At 43.7% G+C, this 20,764-nt stretch overlaps 2 protein-coding genes across 2 annotated transcripts in view; both read left to right on the forward strand.

Moving 5' to 3' along the window:
- The first annotated feature begins 223 nt into the window (after positions 1-223).
- Positions 224-20,764, forward strand: part of LOC136505694 (uncharacterized) — a 181,636-nt gene continuing 161,095 nt past the window's right edge. The window contains exons 1-4 of the mRNA XM_066500844.1: positions 224-440; positions 540-633; positions 715-846; positions 925-988. Coding sequence (XP_066356941.1) covers positions 318-440; positions 540-633; positions 715-846; positions 925-988 — 413 coding nt within the window. The 5' untranslated portion in view covers positions 224-317. The remainder of the gene's footprint in view (positions 441-539; positions 634-714; positions 847-924; positions 989-20,764) is intronic.
- Positions 1,383-2,489, forward strand: LOC136505563 (uncharacterized). Its single transcript, XM_066500735.1, has 5 exons — positions 1,383-1,410; positions 1,508-1,803; positions 1,888-2,110; positions 2,188-2,273; positions 2,349-2,489. The coding sequence occupies exons 1-5, from the start codon at positions 1,383-1,385 to the stop codon at positions 2,415-2,417; spliced, it is 702 nt and encodes a 233-aa protein (XP_066356832.1). The 3' UTR covers positions 2,418-2,489.

A 20,764-nucleotide genomic window follows, 5' to 3' on the forward strand; every position in this document is an offset into this window, starting at 1 on the left:
TCAAGTTTTTTGATTACGACCTGGTCGATTCTGTCAAAGATTGGCGTGCCGAGTGGTTTTACGCTGCCAATTTGATCCCTTCTCTTGTCGTTCACTCCGGATCCGGTCCTGTGGTGAATGACCGATGGGACAAGAAGCTTGAGTCACCTGCTGAGATTCAAGCGATCCAGCCACTCCTTGATAGGATTAGCATGCTGAAACAGCAGGGTTTGACTGGCTTTGGTATTGTTTCAAGTTTCCTTCGTCGCCGGGTTCAGCCCCTGAAAGAGCGGGAACATCTCGGCTTTGAGTATTCTGGGGCCGAGGATCCTTCGCGCATGGTCCCAGCTCTTGAGCTGACCGGTGAGGAGGTACTCGAGCGCCTTCAGAAGATGCTGAAAGGAGTGAGCGTCATTCCTCCTGCCATCTCTGAGTTCTCGGCCATCAACCCGCCCCCAGCTGTGAGTTGTCTATCTTTTTGTTTGAGTTCTTTATGTATTCTTGCTGCATCCGCTCTTGCTTAGCTTTTCCTTGTCTCGGTGTTTTATCTTTTCTCGCAGGAGCTTGGGCGGAACTTTGTCGATCCGATCCCCCTCGATGTTCTCCCTGCCGTGGCGGAGCCTGGGGATCGCCTAGCTGGTACTTCTGCAATTAGTAAGTCTCGAACCTTTACAGCCCTTCCTGGAGTTTCTTCCGGATTTGTTGATGTATATGAAGAATATGTTCCTCGTCTAGTCCCTCGCGGTCCTCGCAGTGTCCCGAAGAGGGGGCGAATGGACGGGTCTTCATCTGGCTTGCCTGTCTCCAAGAAGCCTCGCAAACCAAGTACTCCCTCAGGTACTCCAGTTGTTGCTAGCATGCTCTTAGGTGAGCACATTTAATACTCTTTGTTCTTTTATTTTCCTGTTTCTCTCTTGAACCGAGTACTTTTCATCTCCTTTTCAGCAGGTGCTCTGGTTTCATTGGCTGAGGAAGAAGAGGATGATGAAGTCCCCCTCATCATGCGGCGGTGAGTTGTTTTTCTTGTTCTTGTTGCACTGAATTTCTCCTCTTTGTTTTGAATTTTAGTTTTGAACTTTTTTGAAGTAATCGGAGGTCGGGTGTGAGTTCTTCCGAGGCTCCCGCGCCGACTTCTTCTGAAGCTCCGGTGTCGAGTTCTTTGGTCGCCTCTGTCCCGAGTTCTACCGCTCCTCCGGTGCGGAGTTCTTCTACGGCTCCAGTCCCGGCTTCTTCTGCGGCCCCGTTGTCGGCTATCCCGCTCCCGTCGCCGGGTGGCGGGGACGTCTTCGCCGTCGTGGTTCCCCCTGCGAGGCCTTCTCTTGGCTTCGCGAAGAAAAAAGTGGTTGGGTGAGTAGATTCTAGCTTTATCTTTTTGGCTTTTATCTTCCCTCCTCTGGTTCTTAATGGTGCTTCCTTTTATCATCTTTCAGTGTTTCGTCTTCTCTCATTTCTTTATCGACTTCTTCTCTGCCTCCTGTCGTACCCACGAGTTCCGAGCCTCGGGACTCGCAACATTCTGTTGATGAAGTCGCCGCGGGGGCTTCAGAGCTACCTGGCGGAGTTGCGAACTTGGCCGTTCCGGAGGTGACTGTGGCCGTCGCGCCGGGTCCTTCTGAGGATTTGGCTCCGGCTTCTCTGGAGGTTGCCTTGGTCGCTCCTTCTTCGCCCCAGCCGGTCTCTCCTTCCCCTTCTCTTGCTTCTGGCGGCCCCTCGATTTCCGGTGACGTGGTGCAACAGTTCGATGCCACTCATCGGTTATCGGAGCTGACCGCAGCCTGGGGGAGCTTGTCGACCCTTGCGTCTTCTTTTGGTGAAAAGCTCCAGGTAGGTTTTATTGCTACTTCTTTTTTGCATGTTTGTTTCTCTTCTATCCTTACGTCTTGTTTCTCTTTGCCTCTTTTTGCTCAGTCTTTCTCTCGCGATCATTCTGGCTTCTTCTTCTCATCTGAGAATGAGAGGAAGTTGTCTTCGGAGGTGGACGCTCTGAAAGCCGATCTTGACCTCCTCCGGGCTGAGTTGGAGACGGAGCGTCAAGTGCACCAGAAAGAGGAGAAGACCCTTCGCGCCCGGGTAGTGGAGACGGAGAAGCAGAGAGATGCTGCGGTGGAGTCTGCGAAGAATGAATGCAAAGGTGCCGCGGGTTCTGCCTGTTTCTTCTTGTATTTTGACTTGTTTTCCCGCTGACTTGTTCTTGGGTGTCCTGTCTAGCTCTCCGAGTTGAGAAGCAGAAGCTCTCGGAGAGTATCGATGAAATGAAGGCTCTTGTCCGTTCTAGTCACAATAAAGCTGAGGAGGTAATTACTCATGCTGAGGAAGAACTCGCCCTTGCTAGGCTGATTAGGTGCGGAGCTGACAGAGATCTTGTGCAGGCCCAAAAAACTATTGAAAACTTGTCCGGGAAGCTGGCGACGGCTACTGAGAATTGGAATGCTTTGTGAAAATCTTTTCGTTCAGTAGCCGATGTCCTTCGGACTCCGGCGGATGACGGGCAATCTTGGGCGCAGTTCATTCCCCGGATTCCGACTCGTTTCCAAGAGTTCGCGTAGAGGTGTGCCCAAGTATGTACCAAGAATGTGCTGGCCTAGGTCCGGGTCCTTGCTCCAGAGGTGCCTCTCTCCAAGATAGCAGAAGAAGCTGATAGCCAAGAATATCTTGACGCCGTTGAAAGGATGGAGCCTGAGGTCGAAGATCTAGCTAGTAGGGTTGTAGATAGTCTAAGTATTGATATTTCTTTTTCTGATGACAATGCCTGACTTGATTGAGCATCCTCTTGTAATATTACACTCCTTTTTAAATGAAGATTCTTTTATTTTTGTTGATGTATTCTTTGCCTGGGTGCGGTTGAAGTTATTTGACTTGCTGAGTACCTTGTCCTGTTCCCGTCTCTGCTCCGTAAAACAACTCTGTGCGTTATTTTGACGAGGCCCCTCGATTTGTCGAGTACTTTTCTTTTCTTTCTCCCTTGTGATCCGTCGAGTGCTTTGCGTTAACAACCTTTCGCCTGCGCTATGTGAAATGACTCGGTATAGAATGTTGCCTTGATAAACTTCGGCATCCGAGTGCTTTCTTGAGTGGCGCTCGTGCTTTTCTGAAGAAAAAAGTATTCCTATTCCTATCTGGATGTAGCCCCCGAGCCTCTTGCTTTTCGGAACGAAGTGCTGGAGGGTCTTTTGAAGTTAAATTTCGGTCGACTTGTTTCGGGTGTTAGCTTTTGGCTACCCTCATCGGCGGGCTCAAGCATCTTTTCAGCTATTTTGCTCTCGGCCGGGATGCTCAGGCATGTTTTCAGCCATTTTGCTTTTTGTTTCGGGTGTTAGCTTTTAGCTACCCTCATCGGCGGGCTCAAGCGTTTTTTCAGCTATTTTGCTCTCGGCCGGGATGCTCAGGCATGTTTTCAGCCATTTTGCTTTTTGTTTCGGGTGTTAGCTTTTAGCTACCCTCATCGGCGGGCTCAAGCATCTTTTCAGCTATTTTGCTCTCGGCCGGGACGCTCAGGCATGTCTTCAGCCATTTTGCTTTTTGTTTCGGGTGTTAGCTTTTAGCTACCCTCATCGGCGGGCTCAAGCGTTTTTTTAGCTATTTTGCTCTCGGCCGGGATGCTCAGGCATGTTTTCAGCCATTTTGCTTTTTGTTTCAGGTGTTAGCTTTTAGCTACCCTCATCGGCGGGCTCAAGCGTTTTTTCAGCTATTTTGCTCTCGGCCGGGATGCTCAGGCATGTTTTCAGCCATTTTGCTTTTTGTTTCGGGTGTTAGCTTTTAGCTACCCTCATCGGCGGGCTCAAGCATCTTTTTAGCTATTTTGCTCTCGGCCGGGACGCTCAGGCATGTTTTCAGCCATTTTGCTTTTTGTTTCGTGAAAACAACTCGTTGAAAGTCATGACAAGACATGCTGTGGACGAATGTCATTTTTATTGATCATGAGTATAAACTACTACATATGTTTTTGAAGAGTATTGCTTTTCGTCGATTGTGAACGTTGGTCCCTTGTGGCTTGCATATCTGTTTTTTCTTGAGTTGTTTTTACACGTAGAATCTTCTTAGCTGGTTGATGTGCCATGTATTGCTGACTTCTTTTCCATCTTCGGTTATCAACTTGTATGTTCCTGGTCTGGTGACTTTTGTAACAATGAAAGGACCTTCCCATGGACTGAGTAGCTTATGTCGTCCGTCAGTCTTCTGTATCCTTCTTAGTACCAAGTCTCCGACTTATAGTGATCGAGGTTGGGTACTCTTGTTGTAATGCCGTCTTAAACCTTGTAGGTATCTGGCTGATTGGAGGGTAGCGTTTACTCTGACTTCTTCTGAGCTGTCGAGTTCTAATCTTCTTGTGTGTTCTGCTTCTCCTTCATCGTATTGTTCTATTTTTGGGGATGTCCAGATCAAGTCGGCGGGTAGTATGGCCTCTGACCCGTAAACTAGGAAAAAGGGTGAGTGGCCTGTTGCTCTGCTTATTTGAGTTCATAGCCCCCATACTACTTTCGGTAATTCTTCAATCCATTTGGATCCATAGTCCACTAGTTCTTCGTATAACCTTGGTTTTAATCCGGCTAGTATGAGTCCATTAGCCCTTTCTACTTGTCCGTTGGCTTCTGGATGTGCAACAGACGCATAGTCTATACTGAAACCACAGTCTTGTGCCCAGCTCCTGAACTCTGTAGCTGTGAAGGGGGAGCCTAGATCTGTGATGATTCGATTGGGCATGCCGAAGCGGTGCATAATGTCTTGGATGAACTCGACTGCTTTGGTTGCGCTGTATTTCACGAGTGGTTTGTATTCAATCCACTTGGTGAATTTGTTAATTGCCACAAAGATGTACTCGAAGCCGCCTTTTGCTTTTTTCAGGGGTCCTACTTGATCTAGCCCCCAGCAGGAAAAAGGCCAAGCGGATGGGATGCAGATAAGATTGTGAGCTGGTACATGGGCTTGTCTTGCAAACATTTGGCAACCTTTGCATTTTCTGACAAGTTCTTCTGCGTCTTTCAAAGCGGTTGGCCAGTAGAATCCGGTGCGAAATGCTTTGCCAACCAGTGTCCTTGAGGCGGCATGATTTCCACAGCAACCTGAGTGTATTTCGTCTAGGATCTCTTTACCTTCTTCAAATGAGACACATTTTAGGAGTACTCCTGATGATGCTGCTCTTCTGTAAAGTTTATCTCCTACTAGAACGTAGTTTTTGCTTCTACGAACAACTTGGGTGGCTTCTGCCTTATCTGCTGGTAATTTGTTTTCTTTGATATAGTCAATGAAAGCTTGGGTCCATGAAGTGTTGATTATCAGGATCTGAACGCCTTTAGCCTGGATTTCTTGTGTTGTTTCACCGGGTTGTTTGATAGAGGGAACTGATAGCTCTTCTATGAATACGTCAGGTGGAACCTTTGCTCTGTCTGATCCGAGCTTGGCAAGGACATCTGCTGCAATGTTAGAATCGCGTAGTATGTGTAAAATTTCTAACCCTTGGAAGTGTTTTTCGAGTTTCCGTATTTCAGCACAATAAGCACCCATGTTTTCTTTGGTGCAGTCCCAATCTTTGTTGACTTGATTGATGACCACTGCTGAATCGCCGTATACGAGTAATCTTTTTATTCCGAGGGTAATCGCGACTCGTAGCCCGTGGATGAGGGCTTCATATTCTGCTTCGTTATTTGTAGCTTGCCATAATATCTGAAGGACGTACTTGAGTTGTTTTCCTTCTGGAGAAATAAGAAGAACACCTGCACCAGCCCCGCCTAGTTTGAGTGAACCATCAAAGTACATCTTCCAGTGGTCAAGGATTGTATCTGATAAAGGCTGTTGAATCTCTGTCCATTCGGCCACGAAATCGGCGAGGGCTTGAGATTTTATTGCTTTCCGTGGGGTGAAATTGATGTCAAGAGCTCCGATTTCGACTGCCCATTTGGATATGCGTCCCGTGGCATCTTTATTGCATAGGATGTCTCCGAGTGGGAAATCCGTCACCACGGTAATCTTGTGGCTTTCGAAATAGTGGCGAAGCTTCCGTGAGGTGATGAGTAGAGCGTAGAGTAGTTTTTGTACATGCGGGTACCGGATTTTGGATTCTGACAATACTTCGCTGATGTAGTATACGGGACGTTGCACTTTATACATGCGCCCTTGTTCTTCTCTTTCTATGACTATTGCTGTGCTGATTACGGTAGGAGTTGCCGCAATATATAGCATCATATCTTCATCTTTCTTTGGAGGTGTTAGGATAGGCGACGAAGTGAGGTATTCTTTAAGTTTTTTGAAAGCTTCGTCGGCCTCTATTGTCCACTCGAACTTGTCTGTCTTCTTTAGTAGTTTGAAGAAAGGTAACCCCTTTTCGCCGAGTCTTGATATGAATCGGTTGAGGGCCGCCATGCATCCTGTTAGTTTCTGCACATCTTTGACACTTCTAGGTGGGCCCATCTCTGTTATAGCTCGAATTTGCTTGGTGCTGGCTTCGATCCCGCGCTGACTGACCAAAAATCCGAGTAGTTGTCCTGAGGGAACCCCAAATACATATTTATTTGGGTTCAATTTCCATCTCCATTTCTTTAAGTTTTCGAAGGTTTGCCTTAAATCTTCAATTAGAGTGTCTGGGTTCTTTTTTTTCACCACCACATCGTCCACGTATGCCTCCACATTTTCACCGATTTGATTCCCAAGGCAAGTCTGGATAGCTCTTTGGTACGTGGCGCCAGCGTTCTTTAGTCCAAACGACATGGTCTTGTAGCAGTAGGCACCGAACGGGGTGATGAAAGATGTCTTGCTCTGGTCTTCTTCTTTTAGTGCGATCTGGTGATATCCTGAATAGCAATCGAGAAAAGATAATAGCGCAGATCCTGCTGTCGAGTCAACTATCTGGTCAATGCGTGGTAGCCCGAACGGATCTTTTGGGCAATGTTTGTTGAGATCTGTGTAATCGACGCACATGCGCCACTCGTCCGTGTTTTTCTTCTGTACAAGGACTGGGTTTGCTAGCCAATCTGGATGTAGGATCTCCCTGATGAATCCGGCTGCCATCAGTTTTGTTATTTCCTTTTTAATTGCTGCCTTCTTGTCGGGTGAGAATCATCGTAGCCGTTGTTTTACAGGTTTGGAGCTTTTGTTAACATCAATTCTGTGCTCAGCCAACTCTCTTGGGACTCCTGGCATGTCGGCTGGCTTCCAAGCGAAGATATCTTTGTTTTCTCGAAGAAAGTTGGTGAGCGCGAGTTCCTATTTTGCCAAGAGTTGAGCGCTGATAGTTGCTGTCTTAGAGGTGTCACCTGTGCCTAAGTCGATTTGCTTGACGTCGGCTTCTTTTGGTGGTGCGATGATACTGGGTTTTTTAGCTGGTATTTCTAATTCTTCTTGGCTTGTTTCTGCAGCGATTGCGGCTATTTCTTTTCTTCCGTTGTCGGCTTGCGCTTTAGCTGCAATTTGGATCGCCTGAACGTCGCAGTCAAAAGCGCGCTTTAAATCGCTTCGAAGAGAAAGTATACCGTTGGGTCCCGGCATTTTAAGCAGTAGGTACGGATAATGTGGTATTGCCATGAATTTGGCCAGTGCTGGACGTCCGAGGATTGCATGATATGACGAATCGAAGTCGGCGACTTCAAATTTGATAAACTCTGTTCGGTAGTTTGAAGGAGTTCCAAAGGTAACAGGCAAAGTAATTTGTCCGAGTGTCATGGCTGCTTTGCCGGGTACTATTCCGTAAAAAGGCGTGCTTGTTGGCGTAATCATCCCGGCGAGTTGTAGTCCCATTTTCCTTAGAGTTTCTGAAAAGATGATGTTGAGTCCAGCTCCTCCATCGATTAGTACTTTGGTGATGGTCATACCAGCAATAGTCGGATCTAGAACCAGTGGGTAATGGCCTGCGTTTCCCACGCTAGTCCATTGGTCTTCTCTGGTAAATTGGATAGGATACTGTGACCAATTGAGGTATCTTGGTGTAGCCGGTTCTGCCGTCATAATGGTCCGTAGTGCTAGTTTTTCTTGATGTTTGCTTCTGCAATCCGGAGCCCCTGAGAAAATCACTGCTACCGTTCCCCTGGGTTTTTGGAATCCTTTGTCCTCGTGGTTGTCTTCTTCTCTTTTCTGATTGTCCTCTTTGGTGTTTTCCTTACTATCTTTTCTTGTGTATCGATCGTTGAAAGTGTAGCAATTTCCGATGGTGTGCCTCCCGCCAGGGTGCAATGGGCAACGTATGTTTTCAATGTCATCATATCTTCTGGGTTTGGGAAACTTCTTTGATTTGTCGGCCATTGCCACAGTATTGTCTGGTCTACATTTTCTTTCTGGATGTCTGCTATTTCGGTGATTTCGCTTGTCTGAGTTGTCCTGGTTGCTTCTGTCCGGGAACCTCTCTCGTGTTTTTTCTTCTGCAGTAATCATCTTTTCTACTGTATGCCTGAATTCTTCATTGTTTCTCGGATTTTCTTTGCAGAAGTCTTGGAATTGCCACCTAGCCATGATTCCGTGAGAGAAAGCTTCAATTACTTCTTGTTCGGTTATGTCATGCACTTGAGCTCGTAGTTCGCCGAATCATCGATAGTAGTTTCTGAGACTTTCGCCCCCCTTTTGCTTGAGTCCTTTTAGTTCTGCGTGAGTGATTGGATGTGTGATGATTCCTGCAAAATTCTCACAAAAAGCTCTTTGCAAATCCTCCCAATTTCTGATAGATCCTGGGTTCAGTTTGTCGAACCATTGGAGAGGCATGGCTTCCAGTGCCATAGGAAAGAACAGGGTTTTGATATCGTCGTCTCCTCTGGCTAGTTCAATTGATTGTGAATATATTCTGAGCCATTGCCTTGGTTCAGTTTTGCCATCATACTTGGAGTGGTTAGACGGTTTGAATTTGTTAGGTAATCGTACCAATGCAAGCCTGTTCGCGAAACAGGGGAATCTGTCGGGTGTCTTGGTTTCTTTGAATTCGGATTCGGCACCTTCTTCTGGCCAACTGTCGTTTTTATGGGAATAATCTCGCGAGGTTGTCTGGGTAGGTACCCTACTCCTAGTCTTCCTTGGTTGTTCAAATCGGTGGCCTTGATTATGTTCCTTCCTACTTCCTCCGTCATGGCTTCCACCCGGCCCAAGTCTTTCGAAAGCGGATTTCCTTTGATTTTGATCTTCTTGCCTGTGGGTTGTTGATCTGGCGGGTAGTCTTGATCGAGCTCTCTCTTCATGTGTTCTTGGGATCATCGATCGGAGCAAGTCTTGGAGCTGTTCATACTTCTCACCGGGATGTGAAGTTGTTCTGAGTTCTTCTAATGCTTCTCGAATCTTATCGTAAGGTGTATTCGTCGTGCGTCTCCCCTCGACTTCTCGTTGCGATTTTCTTTTGTCGTACTCAGCCAATTCTGACTCGTATCTGATCCAAGCTTCCCTGCGCTGCCTAGCACGGTGTTGACGCCCTTGCTTCAACTTGTTTTTTCTTTCTCTAGCTTGTCTCTGACTATCTGTTTCTCCATCGTAGCCCTGGGCAAAAGGTGATATGTTGGATTCTGATTCATCTGATGATCTGACATCGGGTGCTTTCGGGGGATTTAATGGTGACTGCGGTCGTCGAACCATGAGCACTTCTCGCGCATGAGTCGTTCTGTTATTGGCATTAGTTTTCATGCTGTTGGAGTCGCTGATAACTTTAGTAGATGCCTCGGTGTCGTAGATCGAGTCTCCTTCTTGGTAAGGTAGAATAGCTGTTGTTGATGTGCCGACTAGTTGGGTTCCGCTATCCTCAGGAACGGAACCCGGCCAGTGGATGATACAGTCCTGCGATGTTATCGTTAGCACGAGACCCTCCTGAGCTCCTGTCAGTGGTATCCCGAATCTAGGATTGAAAGATCTTTCGACCTGTCCCTGATAGGATTTTGCCATGTTGTCGAGCCCAAATGGAAAAGAACTCGACTTCTTGAGAGAACTCTGGGGGTAATCCGAGTTGTTTCGGGTTGTGCTCTGGAATCTTTCCAAAAGAGAACTCGGTTTCCGGAAAGCACTCGGATAAAACTTCGCCTTGGAACCTGAATTCGAATCGGATACGAGTGGTCGTGAAATCTGATTTGAATCGGATACTATGAGCTGCGCGAATCTTCTGGTGAGCTAATCCGTTGTAGTTGTTGAAATAGGAACTTTTTCAAGATGATCTGGATCTTTGAGGAGATGGCTTTGAAGCTTGCCGTTGTTGTCTGCCTTGTAGATCCATGAGCCGAGGATGAAAGTTGATCCCATCGGGAAGATTGTGTTGTCGAGGTCCATCGAGCTCTCGGATGCAAAGTCGCCGAATTCCCCTACCTGGCACACCAGCTGTCGATGTTTTACCACCGATAGCCTGCCACGGGGGTACCCGGGGCAGTATGTTCGGGCTTCGGCGTATGCCGAACTCGATGGTTAACACAAGAGACAGCCGATTTATCCTGGTTCAGGCCCTCGATCGTAGATCGAGTAATAACCTTACGTCCAGTCGGCCTTAGCCTTTGCGTTGGATTGATTGTCAAGTGTTGTGTCGTACAATTGTTCTCTCCTTGCCTCAGGAGCCCTGCCCTCCTTTATATAGTCAGGAGGCAAGAGTCCTAGTCGGTTTACAATGAGGTTTCCTGGTAGGATTACTTAATAGTTCTACTACTAAGATTACATGGGAAGAATCCTAGTTGGACTAGATCTTCTTTCTCCCTTGCGGGGTATCCTGTGGGTCCCGCATCGACAGCGCGTACATACTTGAGCATATTGCAAGCTTCCGACAGCTGAAGCATATGAAACCATTTTTATTTGATCGATCTCATACTGATTCCTGGGGCATTGAAAATCCCCATATCTGTTGCCCTTGACAATCTCTAGATAGAATTAATTACTAAATCTAATTAAACCTAACATATATACATAGATAGAATTACTAAATCAAAATTAAATCTAACACATATAGAGAGAGATAGAATAATAATTACTAAATATATCAAAAACTATAATAAAAACTATCTAAAAAAACTATCTAAATAAAGTACTAATTAAATTTTAATACATTTAAATCTAATTAACATATATCAAAAACTATCTAAAAACTAAGAATAAACTACTAATTAAATTTTAATACATTTTAATCTAACATATATATCAAACACTACCTAAAAAACTATTTAAAAAACTATCTAAAAAGTATCTAAAAAACTATCTAAAACATGCATGGCGGCTGGGCGTGCTGGCCGGCCACGGGGCCGAGCAGAGCCACGCGAGGACGACGTACGGCGGAGACTCGACGGCCGTCGGGCGGGGCTCGATGACGACGGCGGCGCGGGCGCGGCAGAGACGACGAGATCGAGGCCGGGCGAGGGTAGACGACGACGGCGGCGCGAGCGCGGCAGAGACGACGAGATCGACGTTGTAGATCGAAAAGTAGAAGATGAACCGGTCGATATATATAGGCCGGGACCCTTTAGTCCCGGCTTATAACACCAACCGGGACTAAAGATCCTTTAGTCCCGGCTGGTAAGCCGAACCGAGACTAAAGGTCCAACCCTTTAGTCCCGGCTCGGCTTACCAGCCGGGACTAAAGGATCTTTAGTCCCGGTTGGTGTTACCAGCCGGGACTAAAGGTATTTTTGGGCAGGCAATTCCGCCCACCCTTTAGTCCTGGTTCCTGGCCTGGGCCGGGACTGAAGGCCTGAAATTTTTGCAGCCCGCCAAAGTGTTGTTTTTTTATTAAGGATTGTAGATCTTGATGAGCTGCTCAAATGAGACACTAAATGATCTCAGATGAAAAATCTCTGAAAACCAAGTTTGATCATCTCAGCAAGATCTACAATTGTTACATAGCTCATTTTCCCATTTGAGAAAGTTTTATCAAACACTAGTCACAAATTCTTGAATCTCATATAGACTTTCTAAAACTATGTCACACACTTGTGAAATTTGAACTACATTTTGTTCAAACTTTCTCAAATAAAAAAATGGCCTATATAAGGATTGTATATCTTGATGAGATGAACAAACTTGGTATTCAAAACTTTTCAATTGGAGACAATCTAGGGTTTCGAAAACTAGTTTGTAGGCGTCGAAATTTAAAAATTACAAATTTGAACCGTCCAAACTATCTCAAATGGAAAGTTGACCAAAACAACAATTGTAGATCTTGATGATTTTAACAAACTTGGTATTCAAAACTTTTCAATTTGAAGTCATTTAGAGTTCAGAATACTAGAGTCAAAGTGTTGTTTTTTCATTTGACCAAATTTGACTTGGTCAAACTTGCTCAAATGAGGCACTAAATGACCTCAGATGAAAAATCTCTGAATACCAAGTTTGATCATCTCAGCAAAATCTACAATTGTTACATAGCTCATTTTTCCATTTGAGAAAATTTTATCAAACACTAGTCACAAATTCTTGATTCTCATATAGACTTTCTAAAACTATGTCACACACTTGTGAAAATTGAACTACATTTTGTTCAAACTTTCTCAAATAAAAAAATAGCCTATATAAGGATTGTATATCTTGATGAGCTGAACAAACTTGGTATTCAAAACTTTTCAATTGGAGACAATCTAGGGTTCCAAAAACTAGTTTGTAGGCGTCGAAATTTAAAAATCACAAATTTGAACCGTCCAAACTATCTCAAATGGAAAGTTGACCAAAACAACAATTGTAGATCTTGATGATTTTAACAAACTTGGTATTCAAAACTTTTCAATTTGAAGTCATTTAGAGTTCAGTATACTAGAGTCAAAGTGTTGTTTTTTCATTTGACCAAATTTGACTTGGTCAAACTTGCTCAAATAAGACACTAAATGACCTCAGATGAAAAATCTCTGAATACCAAGTTTGATCATCTCAGCAAAATCTACAATTGTTACATAGCTCATTGTTCCATTTGAGAAAATTTTATCAAACACTAGTCACAAATTCTTGATTCTCATAGACTTTCTAAAACTATGTCACACACTTGTGAAATTTGAACTACATTTTGTTCAAACTTTCTCAAATGAAAAATGGCCTATATAAGGATTGTATATCTTGATGAGCTGAACAAACTTGGTATTCAAAACTTTTCAATTGGAGACAATCTAGGGTTCCGAAAACTAGTTTGTAGGCGTCGAAATTTAAAAATCACAAATTTGAACCGTCCAAACTATCTCAAATGGAAAGTTGACCAAAACAACAATTGTAGATCTTGATGATTTTAACAAACTTGGTATTCAAAACTTTTCAATTTGAAGTCATTTAGAGTTCAGAATACTAGAGTCAAAGTGTTGTTTTTTCATTTGACCAAATTTGACTTGGTCAAACTTGCTCAAATGAGACACTAAATGACCTCAGATGAAAAATCTCTGAATACCAAGTTTGATCATCTCAGCAAAATCTACAATTGTTACATAGCTCATTTTTCTATTTGAGAAAATTTTATTAAACACTAGTTACAAATTCTTGATTCTCATATAGACTTTCTAAAACTATGTCACACACTTGTGAAATTTGAACTACATTTTGTTCAAACTTTCTCAAATGAAAAATGGCCTATATAAGGATTGTATATCTTGATGAGCTGAACAAACTTGGTATTCAAAACTTTTCAATTGGAGACAATCTAGGGTTCCGAAAACTAGTTTGTAGGCGTCGAAATACCAAGTTTGATCATTTCAGCAAGATCTACAATTGTTACATGGCTCATTTTCCCATTTGAGAAAGTTTTATCAAACACTAGTCACAAATTCTTGATTCTCATATAGACTTTCTAAAACTATGTCACACACTTGTGAAATTTGAACTACATTTTATTCAAACTTTCTCAAATGAAAAAATGGCCTATATAAGGATTGTATATCTTGATGAGCTGAACAAACTTGGTATTCAAAACTTTTCAATTGGAGATAATCTAGGATTTGCATCATTGTATCATGCGGGCACAATAGTGAATTTTTTCTTGACGTATGACCCTTGGTTATGATCTTGTCGTAACCATGGAGTGTCTTTATCATTTAACATGATGCTTGGATCTTTCTTCACTATGAAGGGTGGAATTCAAACATTTCTTTCATAATCTTCTGACATGTCTGACTTGTCTTCAATTCCCACTATATTTATTTTCCTAGAAAGAACTATGTGGCGCTTTGGCTCATTGATCATTGAGTTGATGTCTTCATTTTTTCCTCTCTTTGATTTTGTAGACATGTCTTTCACATAGAACATCTGACTCACATCGGCAGCAAGGACGAATGGTTCGTCTTTGTACCCAATATTGTTGAGGTCCACTGTTGTCATTCCATACTCTTTGTCGACTGTTACCCCTCCTTCGGTCAGCTTCACCCATTGGCACCGGAACAAAGAGATTTTAAAATTAGGTGCGTAGTCTAGTTCCCATATATCTTCTATGCGGCCATAATATGTTTGTATATTTTTATTTGGATCTGTGCCATCTATGCGAACACCACTATTTTGATTGGTGCTCCTTTTATCTTGGGCAACTGTGTAAAATGTATTCCCATTTATCTCATACCCTTGGTACGTGAGGATATGCCATGATGGTTGCTTAGCCAACAAATACAGTTGCTCATCAATATTGTCATCGCCTTGACATTCTTTTCACAACCAACCACTGAAACTTTCTATGTGCTGACGCCTAATTCAAGCTTCAGTCTTCTCTGGAAACTTGGATCGTAAGAACTCCTTATGTATCTCGATGTACGGATGCACCAATGACGAGTTCTGAAGAACTATGTAGTGTGCTTTATTGAAATAATCGTCTTCCATGCCAATATATGTTTTCTTCCCTAAAGTTCCTTTACCACCGAGTCTCCCCTCGTGTCGCGATTCAAGAACGCCAATCGGGGCAAGGTCAGGAATAAAGTCAACACAGAACTCAATGACCTCCTCTATTCCATAGCCTTGGGCGATGCTTCCTTCAGGCTTAGAACGGACTTTCACATATTTCTTCAAGACTCCCATAAACCTCTCGAAGGGGAACATGTTATGTAAGAACATAGGTCCAAGAATACTAATCTCCTTCACCAAATGAACTAGGAGGTGTGCCATGATATTAAAGAAGGATGGAGGGAACACCAACTCAAAGCTGACAAGACATTGAACCACATCATTCTGTAGAGTAGCTAGTTCCACTGGATTGATTGCCTTCTGAGAAATTGCATTGAGGAATGCATATAGCTTCACGGTGGCTAGACATACATGTGGAGGTAGAATTCCTCTTAAAGCAACTGGAAGCAATTGCGTCATAAGCACGTGGTAGTCGTGGGACTTTAAGTTTAGGAATTTCTTCTCTGTCACATTTATTATACCCTTTATATTGGAGGAGAATCCCGATGGGACCATGATGCTGCTTAGACATTCGAACATGCTGTCCCTCTCTTCTTTGCTAAGCGTGTAGCTAGCAGGACTTAAGTAATGACGTCCATCATCTGTCTTCTCTGGATGAAGGTTGTCTCGTTCTTTCATGCCCTGCAAGTCCTGGCGTGCTTCAAGTGAATCCTTTGGCTTCCCGTACACACCCATGAATCCTAACAGGTTCACACAAAGATTCTTTGTCAGGTGCATCACGTCGATTGCGTTGCGAACCTCTAGGACTTGCCAATAGGGTAGCTCCCAAAAGATGGACTTCTTCTTCCACATGGGTGCGTGTCCCTTAGCATCTTTGGGAACAGATTCGCTGCCTTGTCTCTTTCTAAATACTACTTTCACATCCTTGACCATTGCGAGTACATCTTCTCCGATTTGGTTATGAGGCTTCTTCCGGTGGTCTGGCTTACCTTTAAAATGCTTACCTTTCTTTCTTACTTGGTGATTCAAAGGAAGGAATCGACGATGGCCAAGGTACACGACCTTTCGACATCTTTTCAAATATATACTGTCAAGGTCATCAAAACAATGTGTGCATGCATTATATACTTTGTTTGTCTGACCTGAAAGATTACTTAAAGCAGGCCAATCATTGATTGTTACGAACAACATTGCTCATAGGTCAAAGTGTTCTTGTTTGTACTCATCCTAGACACGTACACCTGGTTTGTTCCATAAAACTAGAAGTTCTTCAACTAATGGCTTCAGATAGACATCAATGTCGTTGCCAGGTTGCCTCGGACCTTGGATGAGGATCGGCATCATAATGAACTTCCGCTTCATGCATAACCATGGAGGAAGGTTGTAGATACATAGAGTAACTGGCCAAGTGCTATGACTAGTGCTCTGCTCCCCAAAAGGATTCATACCATCTGTACTTAAGGCGAACCTTAAGTTTCTAGCCTCATTTGCAAACTCTGAAAATTCCCTGTCTATCGCTCTCCGCTGGGACCCATCAGCTGGGTGTCTCAGCATATTGTCTACCTTACGGTCTTCTTTATGCCACCGCAACAACTTTGCATGGTCTTTATTTCTGAACAAACGTTTTAAGCGTGGTATTATAGGAGCATACCACATAACCTTGGCAGGGATTTTCTTTCTAGGACGTTGTTCACCCTCGACGTCATCAGAATCATCGCGCCTGATCTTATACCACGCTGCTTTACATACCGGGCATTCATCTAAATTCTCATATTCATTGCCATGGTAGAGGATGCAGTCATTAGGACATGCATGTATCTTCTGGATTTTTAATCCCAAAGGGCAGACAACCTTTTTTGCTTCGTACGTAGTGGTGGGCAATTCATTTGGCTTCGGAAGCATCTTCTTTATGAGGTTCAATAAATTCCTAAATGCCTTGTCGGATACACCATTCTTTGCCTTCAACTGTAGCAATTCCAGTGTTGTACCCAGCTTTTTTTGCCCCTCTTCGGCCGCCGGGTATAGCAACTTCCTATGATCCTCAAGCATGCGCTCGAACTTAACTTTCTCTTTTTCACTTTCGCATTCTTATTGTGCATCACGAATGGCATCGCCAAGAGCATCACCGAGATCATCTTCTGCCGCTACCTCTTCTTCATCTCTCCCCATTGTAGTATCATCAAAGGCACCATACTGAGCAATAATGTCATCAATGTCTAAATATTCTCCTTCACCTTCTTCCATCATGACCCCGCTTTCTCCATGCTTAGTCCAACATATATAGTTTGACATAAAACCTGACTTAAGCAAATGTGAATGAAGACTCATTGAGCTTGAATATTCCTTTAAATTCTTACATATGACACATGGACAGCACATGAAACCATCCCGCTTATTTGCCTTGGCCACACCTAAGAAATAGTGCACGCCCTCAATAAAGTCTTGGGAGCGGCGATCGGTATTGTACATCCAATGGCGTGACATAATCTGCATTACACGACAAATTATGAAAACCTTGAACATAATTAAGTATTTTATTACACAACATAGATGACACACACACGGTTGATTAATTAACTAAGCCTGGCTACAATATAAGCAATCCCAACTATCACTAAACAAACTAAAACTACAATGCACTTCAGTAACATAATTATTTCGTGATCGTACGTAACTAAAACAGACAAATCATTCTTCTGTTGAATATCAATAAGCTTCTCCTACTGGCTCACTGCCTCATCATCAGCAGCCGCTACCTCAAGCGCACCTAAATTCTGCACGTATATAGCATAATCTTCCTCCCAGTACCAACCATCGCATCCATTGCTCTCCCACTAAAATTAAAGCCAAAAAATATTTAGTCAAAAATATTCAAGAAAAGCAGGTCAATTAGCCATAATAATAAAATGCGTAAGAAACTCACATCGCGATCCGGGCACTTGTAGAAAACACGACCCTTGTTGGGTCCCTGTCTCTTGACTCGGTACTCCATCACAATCTTCTGCTTACACTTGCCGCAGATAATGAGAGCGAGTTCTGGCCTCAGTCGTTTCGCAACCGAACGAGAGGCCGATGATCCGGTACCAGTTGTCATATACTTTCTATACTTATTTTTGCAAACTAGTGTAAATTTTATATTTTCTAAAATGATATATTTAAACAAAACTAGTACGGATTTCACATGTTTCAATAAATAACCATCCGTACTAGTTGACCTTGCTTACGTGATCATCTCGGTGAGCATTTCTCCACCGGACGGCACCGTACTTGAACAAGGAAGAGCTCCGATTCTACGAGGAAGGCAACATGGTCTTCCACGACCGTTGCCGCTCTCCCTCGTAGAATCAAAGCTCCTCCTTGACGTCCGTTACTACTCGGCAGAGAACATGCTCGCCGAGCTGAACACGGTCCGCAAGTTCAACTAGTACGGATTTTCTACAATTTTCTAACTATTTTCTAAGTTTTTTATTTTATGGAAAAATTAATTCTAAAAAATAAAAGGCATGATTTCTAAGTATTTCATTTCATGGAAAAAATAATTCTAAGTGACCTGCTCGCGGACGTTTAGGTTGCCGAGGATAGTAACATTTGTAGATGACATTTGTAGGTCTGAAGTTATCAAATATCCATCAAATTATAGCTCAAAAACATGTTTCAATAAATAACCATCCGTACTAGTTGACCTTGCTTACGTGATCATCTCGGTGAGCATTTCTCCACCGGACGGCACTGTACTTGGCCAAGGAAGAGCTCCGATTCTACGAGAAAGGGAACACGGTCTTCCACGACCGTTGCCGCTCTCCCTCGTAGAATCAAAGCTCCTCCTTGACGTCCGTTACCGCTCGGCAGAGAACATGTTGGCCGAGCTGAACACGGTCCGCAAGTTCAACTAGTACGGATTTTCTACAATTTTCTAACTATTTTCTAAGTTTTTCATTTCATGAAAAAATTAATTCTAAGATCACGTAAGCCGCCGGGGACGAGGATGGCGCGTGCTCCAGCGAGGACGAGCGAGGCGTGATTTTGATGAACTAATTTAACTTTTGTTTATCCAAACATATATGCAAATCATCATGTGATTTTGAGCTAAAAATGACATATAAAATCATAATAAAGTCCAACATATAAAGTTACACATACATCTACATTGCAAAATGAGACAAGCTACTGATAAAACATAAGAGGATTAAGTTTGTTACCTCTAAAATCGAAGAGCAACACCAATGGAGGAGGAGAGAGCAAGAACAACAGCAAGCTGAAGAACAGAGACAGTGAGTTTGAATGAAATGGCTTGGGCTCGAGGAGGAAGAAATGAGCTGGATTATAGGCCGGGATAATTAGTCCCGGTTAGGGGGCCAAACCGGGACTAAAGATTAATCTTTATTCCCGAGGCATCACCCAAACCGGGACACCAACCGGGACTAAAGGTAACCTTTAGTCCCGGTTGATAATACCAGCCGGGACTAAAGATCCCTGCCCCGCGGACGACCGTTGGGCAGGGACCTTTAGTCCCGGTTAGTATTACCAACCGGGACTAAAGGCCTTTAGTCTCGGGGCCAAAAAAAAAATGTCTAAGGCTAATGCCAAATTAGGACATCGTTCTAAAGTCTGTTCTCTAGTAGCGTATCCAGCACATTTTGTGACACAAAGAACGCAACAGACGGCGGTAACATAGGCTAATCATATGTGCAAGATCAGGCGCAGCAAATCCCGCGGCATCGTCGTGGTAGGACTCCTCGTGTTCCTCTCTCTTTCCAGATTCTCCAGGTAACGAGGAAGACAAGGGAGTCGAAGCCTGCTCTTGCCAGCTTGGGCACACACTTGCGTGCCCATAGCCACCAGACAAAGAAGCACTACTCACGCAGAATGAACAGCTTCCGCAGGATGAAAGACCAAACTTCCCGGCTGAACACACATCCTAGAAGCAGGTGTTCCATGGTTTCAGATCGCCCCATCTAAGCCTAACATTGATAGTCTTTTATTGTATATGATTTTTGCAGACACGTCCGTGCCGCTCATGCATTTTCAGTAGTTTTTTCAAAAGTGCCGGAACCTGGAGTCCTGGTCGGCAGCTCCTTTTTCTGCCTCACGCTGAAACAATAAGCAGAGCCTAGACAGCAAGCTCGCCTTCTATTAGTTCTCTCCTCCGATAAAAAAAGAATAGTTCGCTCCTCCATGATGGTGCTTAGCTAAACTCACAGGAACAGGTGAATGCTGACAACTAATCGGCTTCCACTTCACTTCTATAGAACCAAAATGAGCGTCGCTTCACCCAGTAAGCGCAAGTGCACGACTACGGGCTGGACTAGGACTCTCTAGCAATTGAAGTTCGGCGAAAGCATTCAAGCATTCAATGAACTTTTTTTTTCTTGCATCCAATTACATAATCACTTCTTGTTTGCAACTTCAAGTTGGCAAATGTAACACAAAATACCAGCCATGCATCGCCCCTCATATGTACCGCATTACCATTTCCATGAAACACAACACTGAGACAGAATCAGAATATTGTCTAATATAAGAATCAGAAAATTGTCTAGTAATAACCCATCTGCAATACATGGGAAAGGATTGGATTGTAACTAAGAGAAACTTAACTTGAGGTCAAGAACATCTCACCAGTAAGGTGTCTCCAACATCATAAATGTGAACAACAGTTCTTTTTTTTTGTAACACAACAGGCGAGGGTAAGACTTGGGTAAGACTTGCCTCTGACACCCTTTTCCAGACCCCGCACAGAGCGGGAGCTCTCTGCTCTGGGTACGCCCCCTTTATATGCATGATATTTTCTAGTAGCATAACTATGAGTGCCTGTTCCAACAGCATTTGTGTGACCAAATCTGAATACTTTCAGCATCATACACGCGTTGCATGTTCCAGCAGCACACATGTGACCAAAAGTGCCACGTTCAGCAGCATATGTGTAATGCGACCACAAATGCACAATCGAGCAAGATTGTTATCAGCTTATCAAATGCTAAACACTAATAAGTTTAGAATCAAATCGAGTTTCAGATGTCATGCACAGTACAAACTGTAACCTAAGCATGTGCTTCTCAAT

Source organism: Miscanthus floridulus, chromosome 14 (assembly GCF_019320115.1).
Source record: "Miscanthus floridulus cultivar M001 chromosome 14, ASM1932011v1, whole genome shotgun sequence".
NCBI classification, from domain to species: Eukaryota; Viridiplantae; Streptophyta; class Magnoliopsida; order Poales; family Poaceae; genus Miscanthus; species Miscanthus floridulus.

Coding starts and splice junctions, on each gene's coding strand:
- LOC136505563 (XM_066500735.1), top strand. CDS start 1,383: ATGGTGCTTCCTTTTATCATCTTTCAGT. Junction 1,411..1,507: donor TCCTTTTATCATCTTTCAGT/GTTTCGTCTTCT, acceptor CTGTTGATGAAG/TCGCCGCGGGGGCTTCAGAG. Junction 1,804..1,887: donor CTTTTGGTGAAAAGCTCCAG/GTAGGTTTTATT, acceptor CTTTTTGCTCAG/TCTTTCTCTCGCGATCATTC.